Raw genomic sequence first — 20,330 nt, 5'->3', positions numbered from 1 at the left:
ATAGCAAGGCTTTTTTTTGCCTTCCGTTGGTCTTCTGTTCCTGAGCGATATCCAGTGCCATCTTAATGCCCTGCAGTTCAGCCGCGTATACAGAAGAGGTTTCGTCGGTGCCCATGTACGCCTTCCTTGTAGTCCGTACCATGGGACAGACGGCCGCCGCTCCAACATGGCCTTCGACACTGCTTCCGTCTGTGTAGCTGCGGAGGGCCTCTGTATTCAGCATCTTGTCATGCCAACTGCGTGCTTCTTCATCGCTGGTGTCTATGTGTATGGTTGGTCCTGCTTGCCATGGTGGCATGACAAACGGTGGGATCTTTTCTGTTGCCTCCGTGATTAGCGCATCCATCTTCCGTGCCTCTGCTTGGACTTTCTGTAGTGGGCTGTTGTATTGGCATGTTTTGTGGGCTCTTGATTGCGGGCTGTCTGCGAATTCCGGGATTTCTAGGCTAGATTGCAAATGTCCTAGTGCCTCTAGATTATGTTTCCATATCTGCTGTTTAATGGATAGTAGGTGCGTTTCAACGTTCAGTGCTGGCCGGGAGGTTGCTTGATATGTTCAGCTGATAGTACAGGCCCCCTTCGCCCGGATAGACTCCAGTTTGTTCAGCGTCTGTCCAGTGTATGTTCTGTCGTTAGGGCTGAAGTTTGACCAGAGCGAGCTGGCGTACATCATCTGTGGGATCACGACCCCAGGGTTGATTTTCCGCATGCTCGCGAAATCTCTTCCCCATGTCGAACTGCTGAAGCTTATGATGTTCACTGTTTTAGCTGTCTTGCGCTCAATCTCAATTATGTGCTCTTTCCATTCAAGCCTGCTGTCCATGGTGATGCATAGATATTTGCACGTCTTGATAGGGGTGATAGTGCCTAGAGCCATACACAGGGGCTGCTCTGTGTCGATTTTCTTTCTAGTCCTTGTAAAGTGGACTAGATGGAACTTATCCGTGGCGAACTTTGCGGCGTGGGTGACCGACCGGTGTTGCGCCCTATGCATCGGTTTTTCTAGCTTCAGGGTGGTTCCCATCGTGGTGGTGTCGCAGGCAAGGATCTCTATGTCATAGATATATCTTGTAGTAGTTACTTCTGCATTATAGTCGTCTATTAGATCCAAATTATAGAGGATATAGAGGATAGGTAAGAGCGGTAATCCCTGACGGATTGCTGTCTGTATCGCATATTCCTCTGGTTCGTGGCTGTCAATTGTGATACGCGTGCGCCTCTCTGCGAGGAGGCTAGCGATCCAGACGACGATCCGCTTTTTGACCCGTCTCTTCCTGAGGACGTGAAGGAGCCTTATGTGGGAGATGTTGTCGAACGCCCCGGACACGTCCAGGAGTAGTAAGCTGGCGGCCTCTCCCCTGTTCTATGCCTTATATATCTTTTTGCCGATAGAGTAGGGGACATGTTCCGTATACCGAACCGTTTTTCCACCCATATGTTGGCGTGGGATTATCTGGTAGGTAGCTCAACGTCTGGGAAATGACCGCGTATATAGTCTTCCCTACCGTGTTAAGCAGCGCGATAGGCCTATATGCTTTAGGCACTGCGTAGTTATCTTTGCCTGGTTTCCAGAGCACCACCGTGGTGGAGGTCCGGAAGTGTTCTGGGCAGTAGCCTTATTTTAAGACTCTGGTTGAAGATGTCGGTAAGGTGCTTTGTAAGTAGCTCAGCCCCTGCTTGCATTGCCTTATTTGATATTCTGTCTGGGCCGGCCGCTTCAGTGGAGCGGCGGTCTGAATGGCCTCCATGACCTATTTCTCTGTTGTCGGGGGCAGATTTATCTGTTGGTCATATTCTGCGTCTTAGGTGTCTCCAAGGTCTGCCTCTGGTGGCTCTTGGAAGAAGGCCCCTCGGAACAGCCGCGCCTTCTCCTCGGTGCCTGTGGCTTCCCGTCCCATGTCGGGGCATCGAATCGTTGGCGTGACACCTGGGGACTGGTTCTCCCTCGTCCTCACCCATTTTATCAACTTCCACAGGGACTCTGGGGTGGCCGCTGCCATTTCTACCCTTTCTCAATGCGCTGCTCTCAGTGTCTTTCGGACTGTCCTGGTCTTCAGGTTCCGCGTTGTTTATGCTGTCCAAGACTCCTCTATGTGGTCCATTTTATAGAGATATTTGAGGCATTTGTTTCGGCTAGTATCTCCTTGCAATCCGTGTTCCATCCCTCCTTTGCTCGTGGTGAAGGGTGAACTTTTGGGAGGACTTTGTCCGCCGCCTTGCTAATCGCGTTAACAATCTCCTTAGTGTACTGATCTAAGGCCTTCTTGATTCTTGACCGCTGTACATAGGGTAGTGTCTATATTCTATAAGCGCCTCACGGAACCGTTCTTCCTCTAGATGCTTCCATTGCCTTAATGGTTTTCCTTGCTATGTTGAACTCTCAGGTCCTTGACTACGCTGACTGGTAGGTGATCAGAGTCATGTTTCATGTCCCTATCTACGTCGCACTGGATTACTCGGTCTACTGGGCCTGCGGACTTCCAGAATAGGTTGATTGTTGTTCTCCTTTCTCCTTCTTCATATGTGATTGTTTCTTGGCTGAGCATGCTTATCATACCTGCATTCTGCATGATGTCCACTAGTTCCTCCACTTCTTTCTCGTGTTTGTCTACCCTCTCTCCACGCCACATAGTGCGGTGGAGGTTGAAATCGCCTAGCGTTATCTGCTCTTCCACGCTATTTTCCTGGCAGACTTCCGGTACTGTCAAGAGCACGATCTTGCGTACCTCCGAGGTCTGCAGGGGATTATATATATTGTGTATGACAAACTAGTCTGCTGCTCCATTTTCCTTATTCCATCTGATGTGTAGGGTACCTATATCCCTTACATATGCTTTAAATTGCCATCTGGTGTGGTCTAGCCTCTTGTTTACAAAAAAACCGACCCTGGCCCTCTGTCTCAGGCGGTTAGCGCAGAGATGAAAGGTCCCTTTGACTGGATCGTGTGTGGTTTCTATATATGGGTTCCTCCATGGTTCTTGTATGGCCACGATTCTGCCATCCTGGCGTTCCGTAATAGCGTTCCCATCACTATGTCTTTTAATTTTTGAACATTATACTGCAGTATGCTTAATTAAGTATACTCCACCATAATAGAGGGGTCGTGTCCATGTTATCTTCTGCATGTATGTTGATAATCGTGTTGGTGTCTCACATCTCCCGCGCCTTACATGATAAATGAGTCACGCATTACGGTCTATGGCTGCTCGCGGATGGTTCATTTTTCTTGTTCGCCTCGTTATTGACTGATCCTGTGTTATTTTGCTTCAAGGCCCGGCCTTCTTGAGATATGGCTGTGTCTCTTAACGACCATTGTCTCTTCATTCCAGTTATAAGGTTTCCAAACTGGGTTACCGGCTTTGGGACCTCCAGCAACATGTGATACTTGGGTCGGCTGCCGGACGCTGCTTTGGTCCTTGCGAGCTGTTCCTTCCTGGTTGGGTACTGGTGGTTCCAGGCCTCATGCCTGCCGTGGCAGCAGGCGCACTTCCTGGGTACATTCCGGTCGGCTTTCGAAGGGGAATCCCGGGAGTTATGTTTTTGCGCGCAGTAGCCACATCTTGCTTTGGGTTTGCATTAGGTTCCTATATAGCAATATTTTTGGCAGTTGAAACATTGCTTCAGCCAGCATTATCATTTATATCTTTCCGCATTGTGGTAGCACCCCTGCCACACTTAGCCCCTTATCGATGATCTTATTCGCATCTTCGGGTTTGGTAAACTCGATTACTAGATGGAGAGCATTCTGGTCGGCGCCCTCCGGCTAAGCCATCCGATATGTTTTATTTCTGCTGTTAGAATGAAGGGCTTGTTCTCCGTCAGGATAGCAGCGCTTATATCATCTAATCTATCCATATCCACGTCTTTGTTAGTGCGTATACTGTGTATAAGTACGCCATATGTCCGGCTGCGAATTGACATCCTGTTCCCTATCCTGGGGACGTATTCTTGCGCGGATTGTCTTGATGTTTGCACTTCGTTTAGTGTGACCGTTTTTATACTCATGGGTTCATGCTACGCAGATGCGGGATGGTTTGTGCATTTCTGATATTCACAATGATCTCGCGGTAAGTCTGAGCGGGTGGCCTCATACTTTGTGGGCTATATTTACTAGCTGCCATCACACCTTGTGCTACCTCAGCGGCATAGCTTTTAGTCGCCTGCTGCTGTATCCCCTTGCTTCTGATATCCTTTACCATTCCTATTACTGTTCTGCCTATGTCGGCGGCCTCTATTACCGCTACCTTCGGCTCTTGACTTGTTGTTGCCGCTGTTTGTATATCCACATTTATTACCTCCATATCCTTTTGGACGCGCCGGAAGGTTTCATCAATGCTTTTCCAACATTTCACTGTCTCTGTGCGCATTTGATCTACCTTTTTGCTCAGAGTGGCCACGTCAGGGGTCTCTTTGATTCCAACGAGCGCGAGTAGTACGCTCTTGAGGGTTTTGCTGAGTTGCTTTCTATCTATCTCCCTTCTATGGTTTGTAATGTGTCGCTGAACTGCTTCGTGATTTCTAGGACACGCTCGCGGAGGTTGGTGGCCTAGTTGTCTCCTGGGACCGAAGTGCCGCCATGTCGTACCACCACACTGGGCGATGTGGCTTTCGAGAAAGTGGTTTCCGGTCTCCAGGAGGTATATATGAACACAGTTGAGCTCTTTATTTCCTAAAAATGGGAGTACTTGCTGTTGATGTGCTTCAATGTTGAGATGATATCAAGTGAGGCTAACTTAACGTAATCAACCCTCATGTGGATCACACCCCCAAGTGGATCGTCGCGTTCATCGTCGCCGCATTAATTAATTAATTGCTCTGCGATCGTTCGAAAAAACTAATTAACTCGACGTCTATTGTACACTCTGATAACCAGGGCATCGAGGAGCCCGGTGATCGAGGGAGCCGCATAGGCTGCACCTCGGCGGCGCCCGTCTTTTGTTCTGCGCCTCCGCCGCATTCGCTGCATTTGTTGCAGCATTTGCAGCCGCCGCCTCCGTCGCCCGTTTGATCATATTTGTCGCCTCCTCTCCTGTAAATATGCCTCCTCTGGCCATGTACGAGCGCCTCTGGGCTCGCTTCCGCTTCTATCGCTGGTTCTCGGTGGCGAGCTTCTCGTTTTCGTTGCTTAGAAGCACTGCGCTGTGCATCACTATCGCACAGCCCTTGACTAGCTGCGTTAGCGCTCGATCCAATGGAGTCAGTGGGCTGCCCGAGTGACGTCGTCGTTGAAGACGCTGTTTAAGTAGCGCGTTTGTGCCTCCAGCTGTTGAATATTGTGCGGCATCTCCGCCTCCCACTGCAACCGAGCTGGAGAAGGTTGCGGAGGCGGAGACGGCGTCTTGAATTGCTTAAGCAGCTTGCCGAGAACCCGGTCTGGATCGAAGGGTACGAGACCGGTGGTGGCGAAGCCGCTGGCGGCGATCTTTGAACTGAACGTCTGATTATGAGCGAGCTGATAGAGCTCTAAAAACTCGATCTTATCGATGTGGTTGACGCTAAGACCCATCTTCTGTTCGACGAGGCTGCCGTACACCTTCTTCAAGACGGTGAAGCAGCCGACGTCGAGCGGCTGCAGGAGATGCGATGAGTGCGCCGGCATGCAGAGAACGACAATGCTGTTATCCAGGCAGTATCGGTCAAAATCTGGAGTGACGTGGCTGCCGTGGCTGTTGAGGATTAGTAATTAATACCGACCGACAGTCTATACCTTCGTGTATTTATCGACGTGCTTGATCTAATACAGCCTAATCTCATTATTTATCTAGCCGGTGTCGCTGACAGCGATAGCCCAGTCAGTGGGGACGAGGCCGTTGGCGTACTAAGCGGCCTGATGCATTACGGCATCGAACATTACAAGCGGTGAAGCTGCGGTGCCGTAGAGGCCGATGGTTTTGATAATTGTAACCCACTCTCAATTGCCCGGTTACGTCTGTCGCGGCGGACCGGCTCTATCGGTGCCGGTGATGACCTTTGCGGTCATGATCACGCCCATTTGAAAGCCCGTCTCATTAAAATTATAGATATCGTCATCGATGATGCCGTACTCCGCTACCGTATTGCGTACCCGTTTGAACCAATCTCTGATAAGCACCGGATCCTCATATTTAGCTCGCTAGTAGTCGTACTTGCAATTATATGTCGATTTGAGGCTATTGTAGCGGGCGACGAGCTTTCTAATCCAGTTCTTGCCAGGCGGCACAGATCGCTCTCGCTCCTTGAGCAACAGCGCCGCCATGCGCAGAACCGCCTCCGAGCGGGGCGACATACCTCGTCGAGCCATTGAGTGAATCCAGGAGACCAGTGTCTCCTCCTCCGTAGGCGACAGGAGACGATTGGTGGCGACGCTGCCGCGCTTCTGCGCGACCCCGCGGAGACGACGCGAGAGCGTGTTCTCGGCGACGTCGTACATCTTAGCGGTCGCTCTAATCGATTTAAATTCGCCTCGGCGATAGGCGGCGACGGCGAGGTCCACCCTGCCTAGTCGATAAAGAGCCTAGCGGCCGTCGTCGTCGGTCATCGTCGCGTTTAATCAATTAATGCGGCGACGATGAACGCGACGATCCACTTGGGGGTGGATTACGTTAACTTAAGTGGGACTGTCAATGTCTGTGCGGAAGATCACGGGAACGATGGACGGTGCATAAGTGAGATCGTAAACCTGCTTAGTTCATTGTATGCTGTCTTGACTGATGGATTGTATGGTTGTTCTCCTGTCCCCTAACCCTGGCTCTCCTCTATTATCTAACTTAGCCAGCGTTTGCTTATGTCACGTGATACTTGGTATGTGCTTAGACTGACAGGGACGGGATGGATTATGTAATTTATCACGTGTTGACTGTTCGCCGAAGTCCTCCCAACCATGCATAAGTTAGCGGATGTATGAAAGAGCTGCGGCAACTGTGTAGGAAATAAATCAAATCAAACCACTGATGTGCAATATAAGGTGCAACAAATTTGACTGGTTGGGGGCACGTTATGCCCCAGTTCGGCATAGCCATTGTGAAAAGAATGGCTGAAATCTCGTAGGATTTAATCATCTCCGTCATAGAGGCTACAATTGCTTCGTATACACGTCTCTGAAACGTTCAAAGATATTTTGTGGTGGCCTATCTTATAAGCTCACGATCGTTCTCCAAGTTTTGCCCTCATCTGAAGAGCTAAATATTACCAGAGGCGTCCGTGGGCCCTATAAAAGTCATGTTTGCAGCAACCCTGAATAACTTCGAAGGTGAAACATCCCATCTCTGCTGCACCAGATTATGTACTGCAAGCCATTTTCCATTTTCGAGGCGAAGGGTGTTCAGGCCCACTGTTGTTGTTAAACAGAGGGGCCAAGTACATCTTGCCCCATGCCTTTTCACTGTCATCAGAGTCCGATCATATTGAGTCCAAAGCAATGGCTCCTATATCTAGATTCTACTGATAGTTTGGACTATGGTGCTTTTAAAAATTCTTAGGCAAGCGAAACGAACATGGGTTTTCGCAAGTTGCAGTCCTGTGAGTTAATTACGCTAATGGCTGAGCGGTTACCAAATCCGGTTCTGGTAGTAATCTCACGCTCACATCTTGGCGCTGGTTGCACTTTTGTACTGTCATCTTGGACTCATTTGCATTCAAAGAGCATTACCTCACTCCTCTCGCATCGCATCTCATCGGTGCCGTTGAGCTTTCAACATCTCAATTTCACTGTACGTTTTGTCGTATGTGCTGCAGGTAAACCTTCGTATACTCTGACAATGGAGGACTTGTTCGCCCGGCTTCAGAAGGTCGGCTCGTCCGCTTCGGACAAACAACAATCTCCTTCGACAGTCAAGCCTCAAACATACAGAGATCCCTCATTGTCGTCGCCGGTCTACTCAACTGCGCCATTTGCGCCACAGCCTCATCGCTCTTCCAGTATTCCGGTGGGTCCATCCTTTAGCTTCACCTTGTTTGTCACTATGTTCGTACTTGCTGAATTTTAACACCCCAACTAATGTAAGCCAATTATGCTTAGAGTCCCAATTTATCTGCCATGGATACTCCTCAGCCTGAAGGTGTCGGGACACAAACGCGTGCTACAGATTTGCTTAGCCTTCTGAAGTTCCGGCCATCTCCTGGTTCTGCTTCGACTCTTCCGACGAGTACTTTCGAACATAGATCGACTCCACTGGACACAAAAACAGGTGGCACGAAAGGTCGTGTCAGCTCGACTGCGGACCTAATTTCGCAGTTCAACCGTCCGCCCAATACCTCACAGCCTCTGTCAACGTTCGCGCCAGCCGCAAGCCAGCTTGAGCTTCGTGATGAGGAGCCCGCCTCTTCTAGCAGTCCCCAAGACTTCTTACTCAAACTGCTAAACCAAGCTCCCCCGAAATCCAGCTTAGCTGAGTCCTCTCTACCCCCAACTCGCTTTGTTAAAGGGAGCGGTTTGCAAAGTGAAGGAATCTCTGATCTGCATTCAAGTGCTGGCCTTAAGACTCAGAGGTCGCCCTCTGGCTCAGAGTATAAATCCAAATCTCCGCTCAAAGAAACACACCGCGAAACAATCTCAGAAGCACTGGGCAGCGTGGGTGAAGTGGTCGAGAAGCAGTTTGGGCAAGCAATGGTCCAAGAGACGTCCAAAACGAACGGCGACAGTGAGCCCAAGGTGTCGGAAGCAGCCCAGCCAATCAAAGCGGAAACAAATTCCGATATAGAGGTTGATGATAGGCGTAAAGTAGAGGAGCGGGGTGCGTCGAACTCAACGACTGCTGTTATCGAGGAGATAATAGACCCAGTTTCTAAGCCTACAGAGGCCGAGGACTGGGAGGCAGCGGCCAGGAGAGGTGCTACAACGTACACTTTACCTATGCAACCCTTCAAGTCCATAATCATACGACAATTTGAGAAAAACCCGCCATTATTCCCACCAAGCATGACTTTGGATATTGCTCGTGTCAAGCGTCCATTCGATCAAATCGACCGCAACCTCGTGGCCGCTACACCAAATCTCATGATCTACCCGCTTAAAAACGGTGGACTGCGCGTGATTCGCCAGGAAACTGGCGTACACAAAGAAGTTTTCAAACAACTCCCAGAGCGCTTTTTCAATGTTGCTGTGAGCGCGAAAAAGAAAATCGGCATGAAGGATATAGAAGTGGTACTGGCAACCGGAGTCGAGGGTTCGGTGCTTTGGGCTCCGTTGTCCAACTTTGCCGCTTCGGACGACGCTGAAGGGGACGATGCAGACGAAGTGCACGGGCTCATATTTCCGCCTGTACCGTCTAGCGATGAGAATACTGCCGGTGGTCAGCTAAAGACGCGCGTCAAACTGAGCTGCCGCCACCCGGAATACTTTGCGTACGGCCGGGGCAAATCTATATATATTGTCTACCCAAGAGTCGCTCGCAGCCCAGCATACTGCGACCCCAAAACACATGTTTGCAATAGCGAGAAATACCTTAAAGAGCACATGCTACGGATTTCCACGGGCAAGGCCGGCAAAGACTTCATCTTCAGTTCCGATGACAGCCTTATCATTTCGTTGGACAAAGCCGGCCGCCTCAAATTTTGGGATATTCGCAATCTTGTTAATGAGGGCAAGGAAAAGAATGATGCTGTCGCCGTGCCTCTGGATGTCAAAGTCCCATTGATGACATTAGCAACATGCCCAACCACAGAGAAGTCCTGGCCCACGTCAATCCATCTTATTGATAAGGACAAGCCAATGACCAAGGGCCTCGCACTACGCTACGTTATAATTGGCCTGAAACAGAACCATTCGCTTCAGCTCTGGGACCTGATGCTCGGGAAACCCGTTCAGGAGATCAACTTTCCACATGAGCAGGAGTCCGACGCCATTTGCAGTGTCGTCTTCCATGCCAAGACAAGCATCCTAACCGTCGCTCATCCAACAAGGAATTCAATTTATTTTTTGCATCTATCAATTCCGCAATACACACTCACTCCGATGAACCAATCGAAATTCATATCAATGGTAGCTGACAAACACGAAAGTCTGCCACCACCTCAGTCCACCATCATTGTTAATGGCATCCGCGAGTACAAATTTAGTCTAACGTCTACCATTCGTAGCATGGATATCCTTGCAGAACCTGGTTCCCACTATGGTGATGACATGCCTGCCTTTGTTTTGTATATCATGCATTCCCATGGTATATCGGAAGTGAAGGTCGACCGAGCTATGTTAGGTTTAAGCGAAACCAGCCGCGTGGTTACTGGTACCTCTGCACTTGATGTCAAGGACGCTATCAAAGTAGGAAACATCAGACCTTTACCTCCAGCTATTGCTGGTGACACAGGTTCTGTAACCTCGGAGACGATGTCTGTCGCTCCTAGCAACGGTGTTGGAGAGGCGAGGAAAGGAGGACGGAGAGTCGAGCACGCGCCTACTCAAATTCTAAAGGCCCAGAACAAGGAGGCCGAATCTAGTACGGAAAAAGCAGAGAAGAAGAGGAAGAAGAAGGAGAAGTCAAATCCTCAAGGTCAAGAACAGCCCACCAAAGCTCCAGCTGCACCATCGTTTGCGCCGCTAGAGGAGTTCAGTAAATCCGCCGCGGAGACTGGTCCATCTAAAACACGTATTCTCACGCGTAAACAAAACACGGACACCGAGACTGCAGATGCAAAGGGCACAGTGGCTTACAGTGAGGTTTTATCTAGCTCCTCGCAGGACGGTTCCGCTTTGGCACACTCCATTACGCGCGTGGACTTTAAGGCACTGGAAGCCTTACTAAAATCCGAGTTTGAAAGCCTACAAGGCGGCATTACTGAAGACAGATTAAAGCAAGATGCTGTGGCAGCCGCACGTCAGGAAGCCGTTCTCAAGGCAGTCTCGAGGACTTTGACAGAAAACGTCGAGGATTCTCTTACCCGTGTTGTTACAGATGGCTTAACAAAGATCGCGATCAGTCCGCTTAAAGATATCATTGCGTCTACAATTGACAAGCAGCTAGCAAGTTCCTTCAACCAAGCTATGAAAGTTGGCGTACCACGCGAGTTGCAAAAGTCCCTACCAGTTGCAGTCAGTCAGACTTTGAAAGACAAGGATGTGTTGCAGAGCGTTGCGGAGCAAATATCTCACAACGTTGCTCAACAAGTAGATACGCAGTTCAAGGTTGCAATGCAAAACACGATCACACCGGCGATCAGCAAGCTCACTATTGAGGCGGTTAAGCAAATGACCTCGGAAATAGAACGCCGCTTTGGCGAACACATTCACGCCCATGAGATACTTCTGCAGAAAAATGAGAGCGCTATTCAAGGGCTGTTCAAGGCCATTGAAAACTTGCAACGCATCATTGTAGATATGAGTCAAGTTCAGCGGAAATGCCAACAAGAGATCGTGGAAATGCTAGAGCAGATTAGGACTGCACCAGTCACGCAAGCACAATCTACGACCCCAGCTCCTGTTACTCCAGCCAAGCCGATGCTGTCGCTCGCTGATCTCGAGCGTGTGGAAATCCAAAACGCATTGTCACGGGGTGGAGTCGAAGAGGCTACTTTAAAGGTTTGCACAAGATCCAATTTTGGTTTTGTTTCCGTTCTAACAATTTTCAGTGGATGCATTCTGAACGAAAGGTTGAACTCTTTGATGAAGTATTTGTTTTTGTAGACCCGCAGTTCCTCAATACGCTTAGTCCCCTCCTAATTCTCTCTGTCGCTGCAACTGTAAGCGAGGATTTCCGCGTTCATCTTCGTGAGCGGCTTCACTGGGTGGATCACTGCCTTGGCGCGATCGACTCTGGCGTAAGTGATGACTGGCATCCTTTCTTATCGACAAAGCATTGTCTGCTTCCACTTCTGTTGATCGTTCGGACTAACTGGGTTGCGTAGAACGCGAACGAGCTTCATGATGTCCTGCCCAACGTTCTGGATGTCATATTGCAGCGAATTCAACACAGTTATATGCAGGCTAGTCAGGTAGACTTTCAAGATCCATCACTCAAAAACATGCATCTCGTTGCTAGGAAGATCAATGAACTAAAAACAAAAGTTTCGACTTAAATAAGAGAGTTGACCGCGGATTTGAGCTGTTGATGGTTAAATAGAGATGAAATTTTGGTGTGTTAGATGAAGAAGCGCTATTGACATTTCTGTCATGCTGCTCAAAGGCACTATGCTACAAGTGGATGGCGAATTGTATGTCACTTAACAGCTATCACAGCGTTGTGCATTTGTGATTCTAACGCAGACATGTGCATGCGACAGTTTGCTAGGATCATGTAGATTCATTGCGCAAACCCTGGGCATATATAGTCTAAATAAGACTTGAGAGTCCTTTACAGCTTCACGTAGTCAAGTCCGCAATGTTGCAGCTTGCTCGGGCTATGAGGAGAAAATGTCCCGATCTTCCACGGCTTCAATTGACCTATGCCGTATTTCAGTTCTATGCTCTTAACGTGGGTGCTTTGGCCGACATTGAACACGACAATATTGATCATCTGGGAGCGGATCCCAGGCTGAATCTCGCTTGCAATGAGGCGAGACCTGCTCGAGCAAGGGAAACTTTTCTTGACCTGACAGAATTTCACAATACTTTGTTCAGTCCCTTTGACGTCCTACTACCTCATGGATTTGTTTTTCCTGTCCAGGCCACTTGACCTGGTCTGTGACATTCGACATATTTCACCGGTCCGAAGGATCCAACCCTTGCCGTTGTTTAGGATAACCCGCAAGAGCTTGCTTTGTTGCAACATTTGAAAAACTACAGAATCATCATCTGTAGCTTTCAAAGCTCCACGCACTTTGTCGTCCTTGGCGAACGTGATTTTCCTTGACTAACAACTCTGTTGCCTTTTTGGACCAAAATTTGCATCTTGCTACGACTCTAAGCTCAGCATGAAAGCGGCTTAAACTGATATCACCTGACTGTGATTCTTTTCTGTTTTTTCCAAGAAATACGAAAGCTCCAAGTAAGTTAGCTCACCTTGATATCGATCTCTCGGATTCTTATCGAGATCAGAGCTGGAAGACAACGTGGGGCTTGTCATCCACACCGTGCCATAACCATTCACGCCCGGAAGATTAGGATCAGCAAAAGAGCAACGCTAAGGCAAATAATCTAGGAAGCGGGTGGCCAAAATCTCGAGTCGAGTTTATGTTATTGAGTTCGACCATTTCTTTCATGCCATGGCATCGTATCTCGTTCTAGGTTTGCGAGGAACGTTCCAATAACATTCAGAGGATTCAAATTGCAGCAGTGACTTCAAGGCACATGACGACCCGGAGATTGAGTGTACAGCACCGTCTATCTAGACGTAAGTCCTGACCTCGGCCCTTCTATTGTGATGCACAGCTTGCTGCCCGCTTGTCTTTCTCATTCAATATGATTGCTTTAAAAAGCCTCGCGCGAAGGCCCATATTTGCCGCACTAGAACTAGAACTAAACTATTTCCTCCCAGCCGCTAGTCCAAATGAGGATGACCACCGCAGGCCACTAAGGTCCAAACACTTGCGAATCTCAGGTCTCGAGAACAAGTCTTCGCAGCCGAACCCATCTCGTCTCCAATCGATTCTAATGTTACACATGACGAACCGCCGTACAGCATTGAGGACCGCAACGAACTCCACAGCCACGTCCAAACCCAGTACGGATAGCCGCCGGAATTCTCTGGAAATCAATTTGCAGACTGCAGGGATGCGACCATACAAACGGGCTCGCTTGTCGGACCACTCCAACACAACATCAGAGACAGGATCTGCCATGCGACCAAGTGAAGACACAACGCCCATCCCAGACGACAGCAATCAGGACGCTAATATCCCAGACGTTTTGCCGACGTTGGAAACTTCCGCAGCGGACGATTTTGATGACGTGTCTTTGATTGATGATGATTCTGTTGATGACGAGCACCAAGACGATGAGGAAAGCGATTTGCAACCGCCTTCGTCTCCACACCCCAAACGCCGAGGTCGAAAACCAAAAGTTAGACTTGCTGCTACTCCTAGTGGGTCACTGGTCGATAGCCTGGTTCCTGGCACATCTCTTAATGGCGACCTCGAAGACCTCGAGTCCGACCATGACGTGCAAAAGGCCGCACGACGCCTTCCTGGGAGACGTCGAGCTCCAAACGCTGATCCGTACATGGAAGCCTGCTTGAGACGTCAGCTTCAGCTAAGGATGGGTCACCGAGCCGTGTCGAAAGCACTAAAGCCCCTTTTGGTCGAATTGGCGACGCGAACCTCCCAGCGGTTGCACCTGCACGAGGACGACGAAGAATTCTGGGAGATTGAGCAACATTTGTCTCTAGAGCTCCGTAATCGTTTGCAGACTCGTTTGGCATTTCTCAAAAATGAGCACCGGGTGAGCGCAGAGTACTGTAACCGGAAGCTTGAGAAAGACAAAGATTACTTGCAGATGCAGTTTGAGGTATAAACTTAACCACTGAATCGATAGCAAGTGATGCTGACCAAGCAAAGGATCATTTAGCGGCACTTCAAGAGAAATTTATTGTCAAGACGGAATATAGAATCCTTGAGCTTAGTCGCCAGTATGACCATGAATTTGATGAGGAAGCAACTGACGATGAGGTAAGCAATGCAATGCGAACTTGGGCCAAATGGACTAACTTGTTTGTCAGGATGGGGCTTTGATTCGTCCTCTTCATGGTCGGCCAACCGCAAGTAATCCTACTGGTCGCGTGGATGCTCGGCATGATTCTCGGAGCCGCTTTTACCTCGAGATGGATAGGCTAAGAAAGATATACCACCAACGCGATCAATTCCAAAAGGAATATATGTCAGTATTGGAAGGAAACTATGAGCGCGCAGAAGTGAATCCGGACGAGGACTTATATGTGGATGCTGAGACCTTTCCCCTCGACTTCGGCACTGCGGATGAGGAAAGACGAATGATCGCCGCCACTGCATTGAATTTCCACAGACTTGCTTACGCAGCCACGCAAATCGAGCATGAAGAAGTCAAAAATACGCAACAACCTGTCTCGCTGATATCAACTTCGGACGCTTTTGGGCTACAAGCACTAGTTGCTGCAACAGAATATAAAGCACTTGCGGGAAGCGAAAATCCCAGAATTATGTCAAAAGCACCCGCTTTACAAGAACAGCAGCTTGCTGGCACTGAATTCAAGCTTGAGAACTCTCACCTGGAGCTTCTAGCACACGCATATCCTTTAGCCCTCCAACCTGCTCTAGCCTCTCAACGTACCCAAAATTATATGCAGGGCTCACAACTGATGTCAGGTCATACACCTAGTCAGAAAATCACAAAGCATCAGTCTTCAATATCTGACATATCGAGTAGTGCCTCGCGTGTCGATTTAGAAGAGGACTCTGAGGTCGCAAATGCAGCTGCAATTGCACCAAACATGCCAACAATTCGCCGCCATCGTGGTTACAGCACTCCCCCAAATCCGGCCTCTAGCATCGACATATATAAACAGCATACAAAGACTGGAATTGACCGCCCGCCTGCTAGCGCTCACTTCGGCTCCCCCTCGGTCACAAGTCTGGACCCGAAAGCAAGTGAACCAATGGACCATCACTCCATCGCCGGCCCACTTGCAGACCGTCCTGCACGTCCATTTTGGCACAATCTGCTTTCCGACAGTTCGCCAAGAAATGAGCACAGTGTCTCAGAGATTAATGTGGCGAATGATTCAAATCGAGGTCGATCCGATACCTGTGCTGGTCGCACGTCACCGAATGGCACGTCTGATCACGAGCAGAATCATCTCGATCCAACCCCACAGCTTGCCGACAATACTTCACAATTTACAAATTCACAGACGCCACAATTCTCGCCGAGCTCTTGGCAACAGCCCCAAGCTACATTTCACCCGCCACCAGTACCCCCGCCCTTCACAGAATTACCAATATCTCCTCTCTACTACCCGCGGCCACAGTATCAAGCCCCATATCCCGTCTATGCGCAAGCGCTGTCGCATACTTTGTCACAGCAAGAGCGACCATCGACGCTGCCATCGCAGCAGCAGTCATTGGTCTTCTTCGGACCCCCACCTCCTCCACAATACGGTCCATCGCTTGGCCAAGGCCAACACCAACATTGGTATCGGCAATGAGTAGAATCTGACGACTAAGCTTCATAGGAGCCGATTACAAAATTTGCTACCACATTGAACCACCTTACGGTCCTCAATCTATGAGCCTTCGCTCCCATTTTTCGTCCTTTTCCCGTCGTGCTAGCTTGACTACTTCACTGTCGTCTCAAAAACCATTCTTCTTTGTCCTTGACGAATTGATCGTGAGCAGGCTTCAATTTGGTCACATTCAAGCCATGGTTGACAACGGCACCACTGTGGGGATATTCTCTCCAGGAAGAGCGGTCATGACGTAGGACATAAGAGAGTTGTTCATGTTGTAAGAGTGGTCCGTACTGGTATCGCTGGTGACGACGGCCTTGGTTTGGCTCCACATGGACAAGTTTCTCCCGGTCTTAGATGTGAGCCAGGCTGGCTTCTTTGTAAAATAAAATTTGTGCGCGAACGTCAAGCAAGTGAGCTATGTGGATGTAAGCGCTATAGGAAAAAAGGAAGGGCTTCTTTCCTCTTAGAGCACGCTCTGCGCTCCGGTAGGGCTTGGGTTTTGTGCCGACTGACCTATAGTGCACGCTTTTTCTAGTGAAAATATCAATCAGTTTCTCACTCTTTTTTGATTGAACCCACCCCCGTTAGTCTAATCGCAGGGCAGTGTTCATTTCCATGCCTGAGATGCAAACACATGAGTGGTGGACTGCGTAAACGCAATCTCTCGCTCTGGGTTTAGAGACTGGAGCACTATCTAGTAAACGCAACCGGTGTGTGGTGTTTCAAAGGGCGTGTGTTGTAGTTAGGCAGAAGATCTTCAGAGGTATGAGCTGCTCTGAAGAGCAGTGTTGTGATCAAGGGAGCCTTGCTACAAAAGTCAAAGATTGGAGCAAAGGGTCTTCATGCAGACGACGCTGTGTGCCCTTGGGAGTTCTGCTAGTGCGCGAGGAGGCCAGACAGCTGGTCACATTCAGTTCAAACGTCTTTGGAATTAACATATCTACACTGGGCAGAGATTGGTCCAAGCCTTAGCTTCGCTGTGTTGACAGAAGCAATCCTCGAATCAGTTCGTTTGGTCTGCATTATATCTTGAGTCTGTTCATATTAGCATTTTCATTTTTGAGAACAGTATAGAATTTCTTATAATCGCTACAGTTGTATTTTTATGTTTGTCCACGTGCGATGATATCTTGCGTCGTTGATCAATGACTCTTGCATGTTGATCGACATGATTGATTTCATTGGCCAGTTCTCGCCAGATCTGTTTCTCCACTTGACTTTGTCAACCTGATCAAGCTCAGAGATTGTCAATAAGCAGACTTGTGCAATATTTTCGAGCTTAATCATGATCGTGGAAGCAGACATTGTCGCCAACAGCTAAAGCATCCCTACACTCACTCCCACTAGCATTAGCGCCGATTCCGAACCCCTGCGTTCGCATGTTGACGGATGGTTCTTTCCACTGATTGATCCGAAGAGCGACAACAGTGAGCAATGCTCCAGATCCGATCCGCCATTGAATGAATAGAACGCATGCCATGACCGTCTACCCTGTGCGAGACTCGCTCGAGCTCGCCTCCCTCGCCTCATCGAGCGAACCCTCTCCTCAATCCTCGCTCGCCTCATCTGCTTCCGACACTCACTCCTCACGCAAGCTCTCCCTCGATGATGACGATCCGCTATATGACACTGGCCACGATGGTCTCACCCCGCTCCGCCGCCCACGAGGTCGCTCCTACTCTACCTCATCCGCCTTTGACTTCGCCACAAACCTCTTTCCCCTTTCCTCCACTGCTACCGAGTATACGAGCATTGGGACGCCCGCCAATTCTGGTCTCGACTCGACTCACTCAGTGAACGGGGGCAGCCTAGAGAAGCACAAGAGCCTGACATATTTGAATGGGCTCGCTCTTGTGATTGGTCTCATCATTGGCTCTGGCATCTTCTCAAGTCCTGCACAGGTCAACACAAACGCAGGTTCACCTGGCGCGTCCTTGTTAGTCTGGATCGTCGCTGGCGTGCTGGCATGGACCGGTGCAGGTAGCTACGCCGAGCTAGGAGGCGCCATACCGCTCAATGGCGGCGCGCAAGTCTATCTTACCAAGATATTTGGCGAGTGCGCCGGCTTCCTTTTCACGTGGTCCGCGGTGTGCGTGCTGAAACCTGGTAGTGCCGCCATCATCGCCATCATATTCGGCGAGTACATGGTTCGAGCTGTCGTTGGAGCAGACGCTATGCACGTCAGTATGTGGATTAACAAAGCTGTTGCCTTCGCCGGTATCTTTCTTGTTACCTTTTTCAATTGCTTGTCTACCAAGCTAGGCGCCAGGTTGGCCAACATCTTCATGTTTTTAAAATTCGTCGCCTTGTTGGCCATAACCGTCGTTGGTATTGTTGTTGCCTTCACAGGCTTTTCGTGGAGAGACAAGGCAAATGAGGAGTGGAAACAACATGGATGGTTTGATGGCACAAGCACAAGCATCTCCAATTGGGCTGTAGCCATTTATGCAGGCCTGTGGGCCTTTGACGGTTGGGACAATGTATTTTTCATGAATACCATTTGCGCCCTAGCACTGACAACCTTCAGGTCAACTACGTCACTGGAGAGTTCATCAATCCGTCCAAAGACCTTCCGCTCGTCATACACACATCTGTGCCCCTCGTCATGGTATCATACATACTCGCTAATATTGCCTACTACCTTGTCTTGCCAACGCGCGTCATCAATTCGTCCAATACCGTCGCAGTCGCCTTCGGTCAAGAAGTGTTCGGCCGCGTTGGCGCACTCGTGCTAGCGCTCGCGGTCTCAGGTTCATGCTTTGGCGCCCTCAACGCCACTACTTTTACATCAGGCCGTCTAGTATATGCAGCCGGAAAAGAGGGCTACCTACCGGCATTTTTCGGCCGGATCGGCATCGGCAGCAGAAATGGCCTGCGAGTTCAGATAAGGCCTTCGTCCCACCCGCACATTGCGTTGCTTGCTCAGTTTATCGCTGACGACGACGTCGGCGTTTTCTACACGCCAGTGAACGCAATGGTGCTTAACGCGCTGCTCACGATTGGTTACGTTATCGTCGGCGAATTCAGCACTCTTCTCACCTTTTATGGCGTTGCCGGATACACGTTTTACTTCGCTACCGTGCTGGGCCTCATTGTGCTGCGCGTAAAAGAACCTAACTTGCACCGCCCTTACAAAACCTGGATAACAACACCCATAGTCTTCTGTTGTGTTAGTCTGTTTCTACTCTCCCGTACCGTTTTCGCCCAGCCAGGCGAGACCCTCCTTGTCATCGCCTTCGTTGCAGCCGGCGTGCCAGTCTACCTTTGGAGAGTCAGGGGCCGTGGAGGCGCGGCTAAGAGGGAATGCAGCACAAAGGGCGCCTCCTGGTGGAAGTTTTGGAGAAGGCTGATATAAGTGGGAGTTGATCTACTCCTCGTTTAGAAACAAAACAAAGGCATAGCCACGTCTTGCATAGTGATGGCTGTATTTGTAAAGAAATTTGATCAATTTACTCTCTCCGGTTTCAAGACTCTCTTTTCCATTCTAGTCCTCTTCTCGTTTCCAAGTATTGCGCTCTAGCTCACGTGCTAAGAGGTCGATTCTTTTTCTGGGCATAAACGTCATCTGCTTGGCCCTTTGAAGGCATATACCACAGCGCAAAGGATCAATTAATTTCACAGGAATTGTCACAGTATGTATCGAGACTTGATAGCCATGAATACGCTGGATGGATAATTGTTGAAAGAACCAGGTATATCTGGAAAACACCGCCTCTTCATGCTTTTCTTTTTACTTTGGGTACTCTATGGGAAAAAGTCCTCGAGTGATGTTTCTTGGAAATGTTATTTGACACGAACGTGGTAAGCACAATACCCTATCACTCATTGCTTATCAATAGCAGAGCGTACAATTGAAACCACAGGGGGTCTAAGCGACATTACTGCCAAGCACAAGTGACGCGTGCAGGACATTTACCCAAAAATCTGAAAATCAGTCGATATGCAGGTCCATCTGATATACTCGGCCAACTAAGACCCTAGCATAGGTTGCGAGCTCGAGTTGGACGGTATAAGACTAATGACATACATGTCTGCCCTGTTTGCAGAAGATGACTCACCTAGAGAAGGCAGGGACAGACACTGGACTAGCGCCGGGGGCTTCACTGTACGAGTATAAATTGCCAGATAGTTATGGGAATTTCATATCCCCAGCGATCAGTCTCAATCGCGAAATTTGCGTCCTGTTTTGCAGCCATGCCCCGTCATCTAGTCCCTTACTCTTTACCGTCAGGGATGTGACCCATATGCCGGAAGTGCATATACACATTATATAGCAAAGAT

At 49.3% G+C, this 20,330-nt stretch overlaps 3 protein-coding genes across 3 annotated transcripts; all 3 read left to right on the top strand.

Moving 5' to 3' along the window:
* Positions 1-7,579: 7,579 nt before the first annotated feature.
* PV09_09661 (uncharacterized protein) lies at positions 7,580-12,351 on the top strand. Its single transcript, XM_016363766.1, has 4 exons — positions 7,580-7,904; positions 7,997-11,491; positions 11,542-11,730; positions 11,818-12,351. The coding sequence occupies exons 1-4, from the start codon at positions 7,737-7,739 to the stop codon at positions 11,986-11,988; spliced, it is 4,023 nt and encodes a 1,340-aa protein (XP_016208408.1). The 5' UTR covers positions 7,580-7,736; the 3' UTR covers positions 11,989-12,351.
* Positions 12,352-13,470: 1,119 nt separating this feature from the next.
* Positions 13,471-16,595, top strand: PV09_09660 (uncharacterized protein). The gene is made up of 3 exons (XM_016363765.1): positions 13,471-14,353; positions 14,404-14,514; positions 14,565-16,595. Exons 1-3 carry the CDS (start codon positions 13,502-13,504, stop codon positions 16,023-16,025), a joined length of 2,424 nt encoding a protein of 807 aa, XP_016208407.1. The 5' UTR covers positions 13,471-13,501; the 3' UTR covers positions 16,026-16,595.
* A 713-nt stretch (positions 16,596-17,308) lies between these two features.
* PV09_09659 (uncharacterized protein) lies at positions 17,309-19,509 on the top strand. The gene is made up of 2 exons (XM_016363764.1): positions 17,309-18,529; positions 18,577-19,509. Exons 1-2 carry the CDS (start codon positions 17,510-17,512, stop codon positions 19,402-19,404), a joined length of 1,848 nt encoding a protein of 615 aa, XP_016208406.1. The 5' UTR covers positions 17,309-17,509; the 3' UTR covers positions 19,405-19,509.
* Positions 19,510-20,330: the final 821 nt, after the last annotated feature.

This window comes from Verruconis gallopava (genome assembly GCF_000836295.1).
Source record: "Verruconis gallopava strain CBS 43764 unplaced genomic scaffold supercont1.116, whole genome shotgun sequence".
Taxonomy (NCBI): Eukaryota; Fungi; Ascomycota; class Dothideomycetes; order Venturiales; family Sympoventuriaceae; genus Verruconis; species Verruconis gallopava.
Note: the sequence above shows the minus strand (reverse complement) of the source record. Positions and strands in the feature narration are given on the sequence as shown.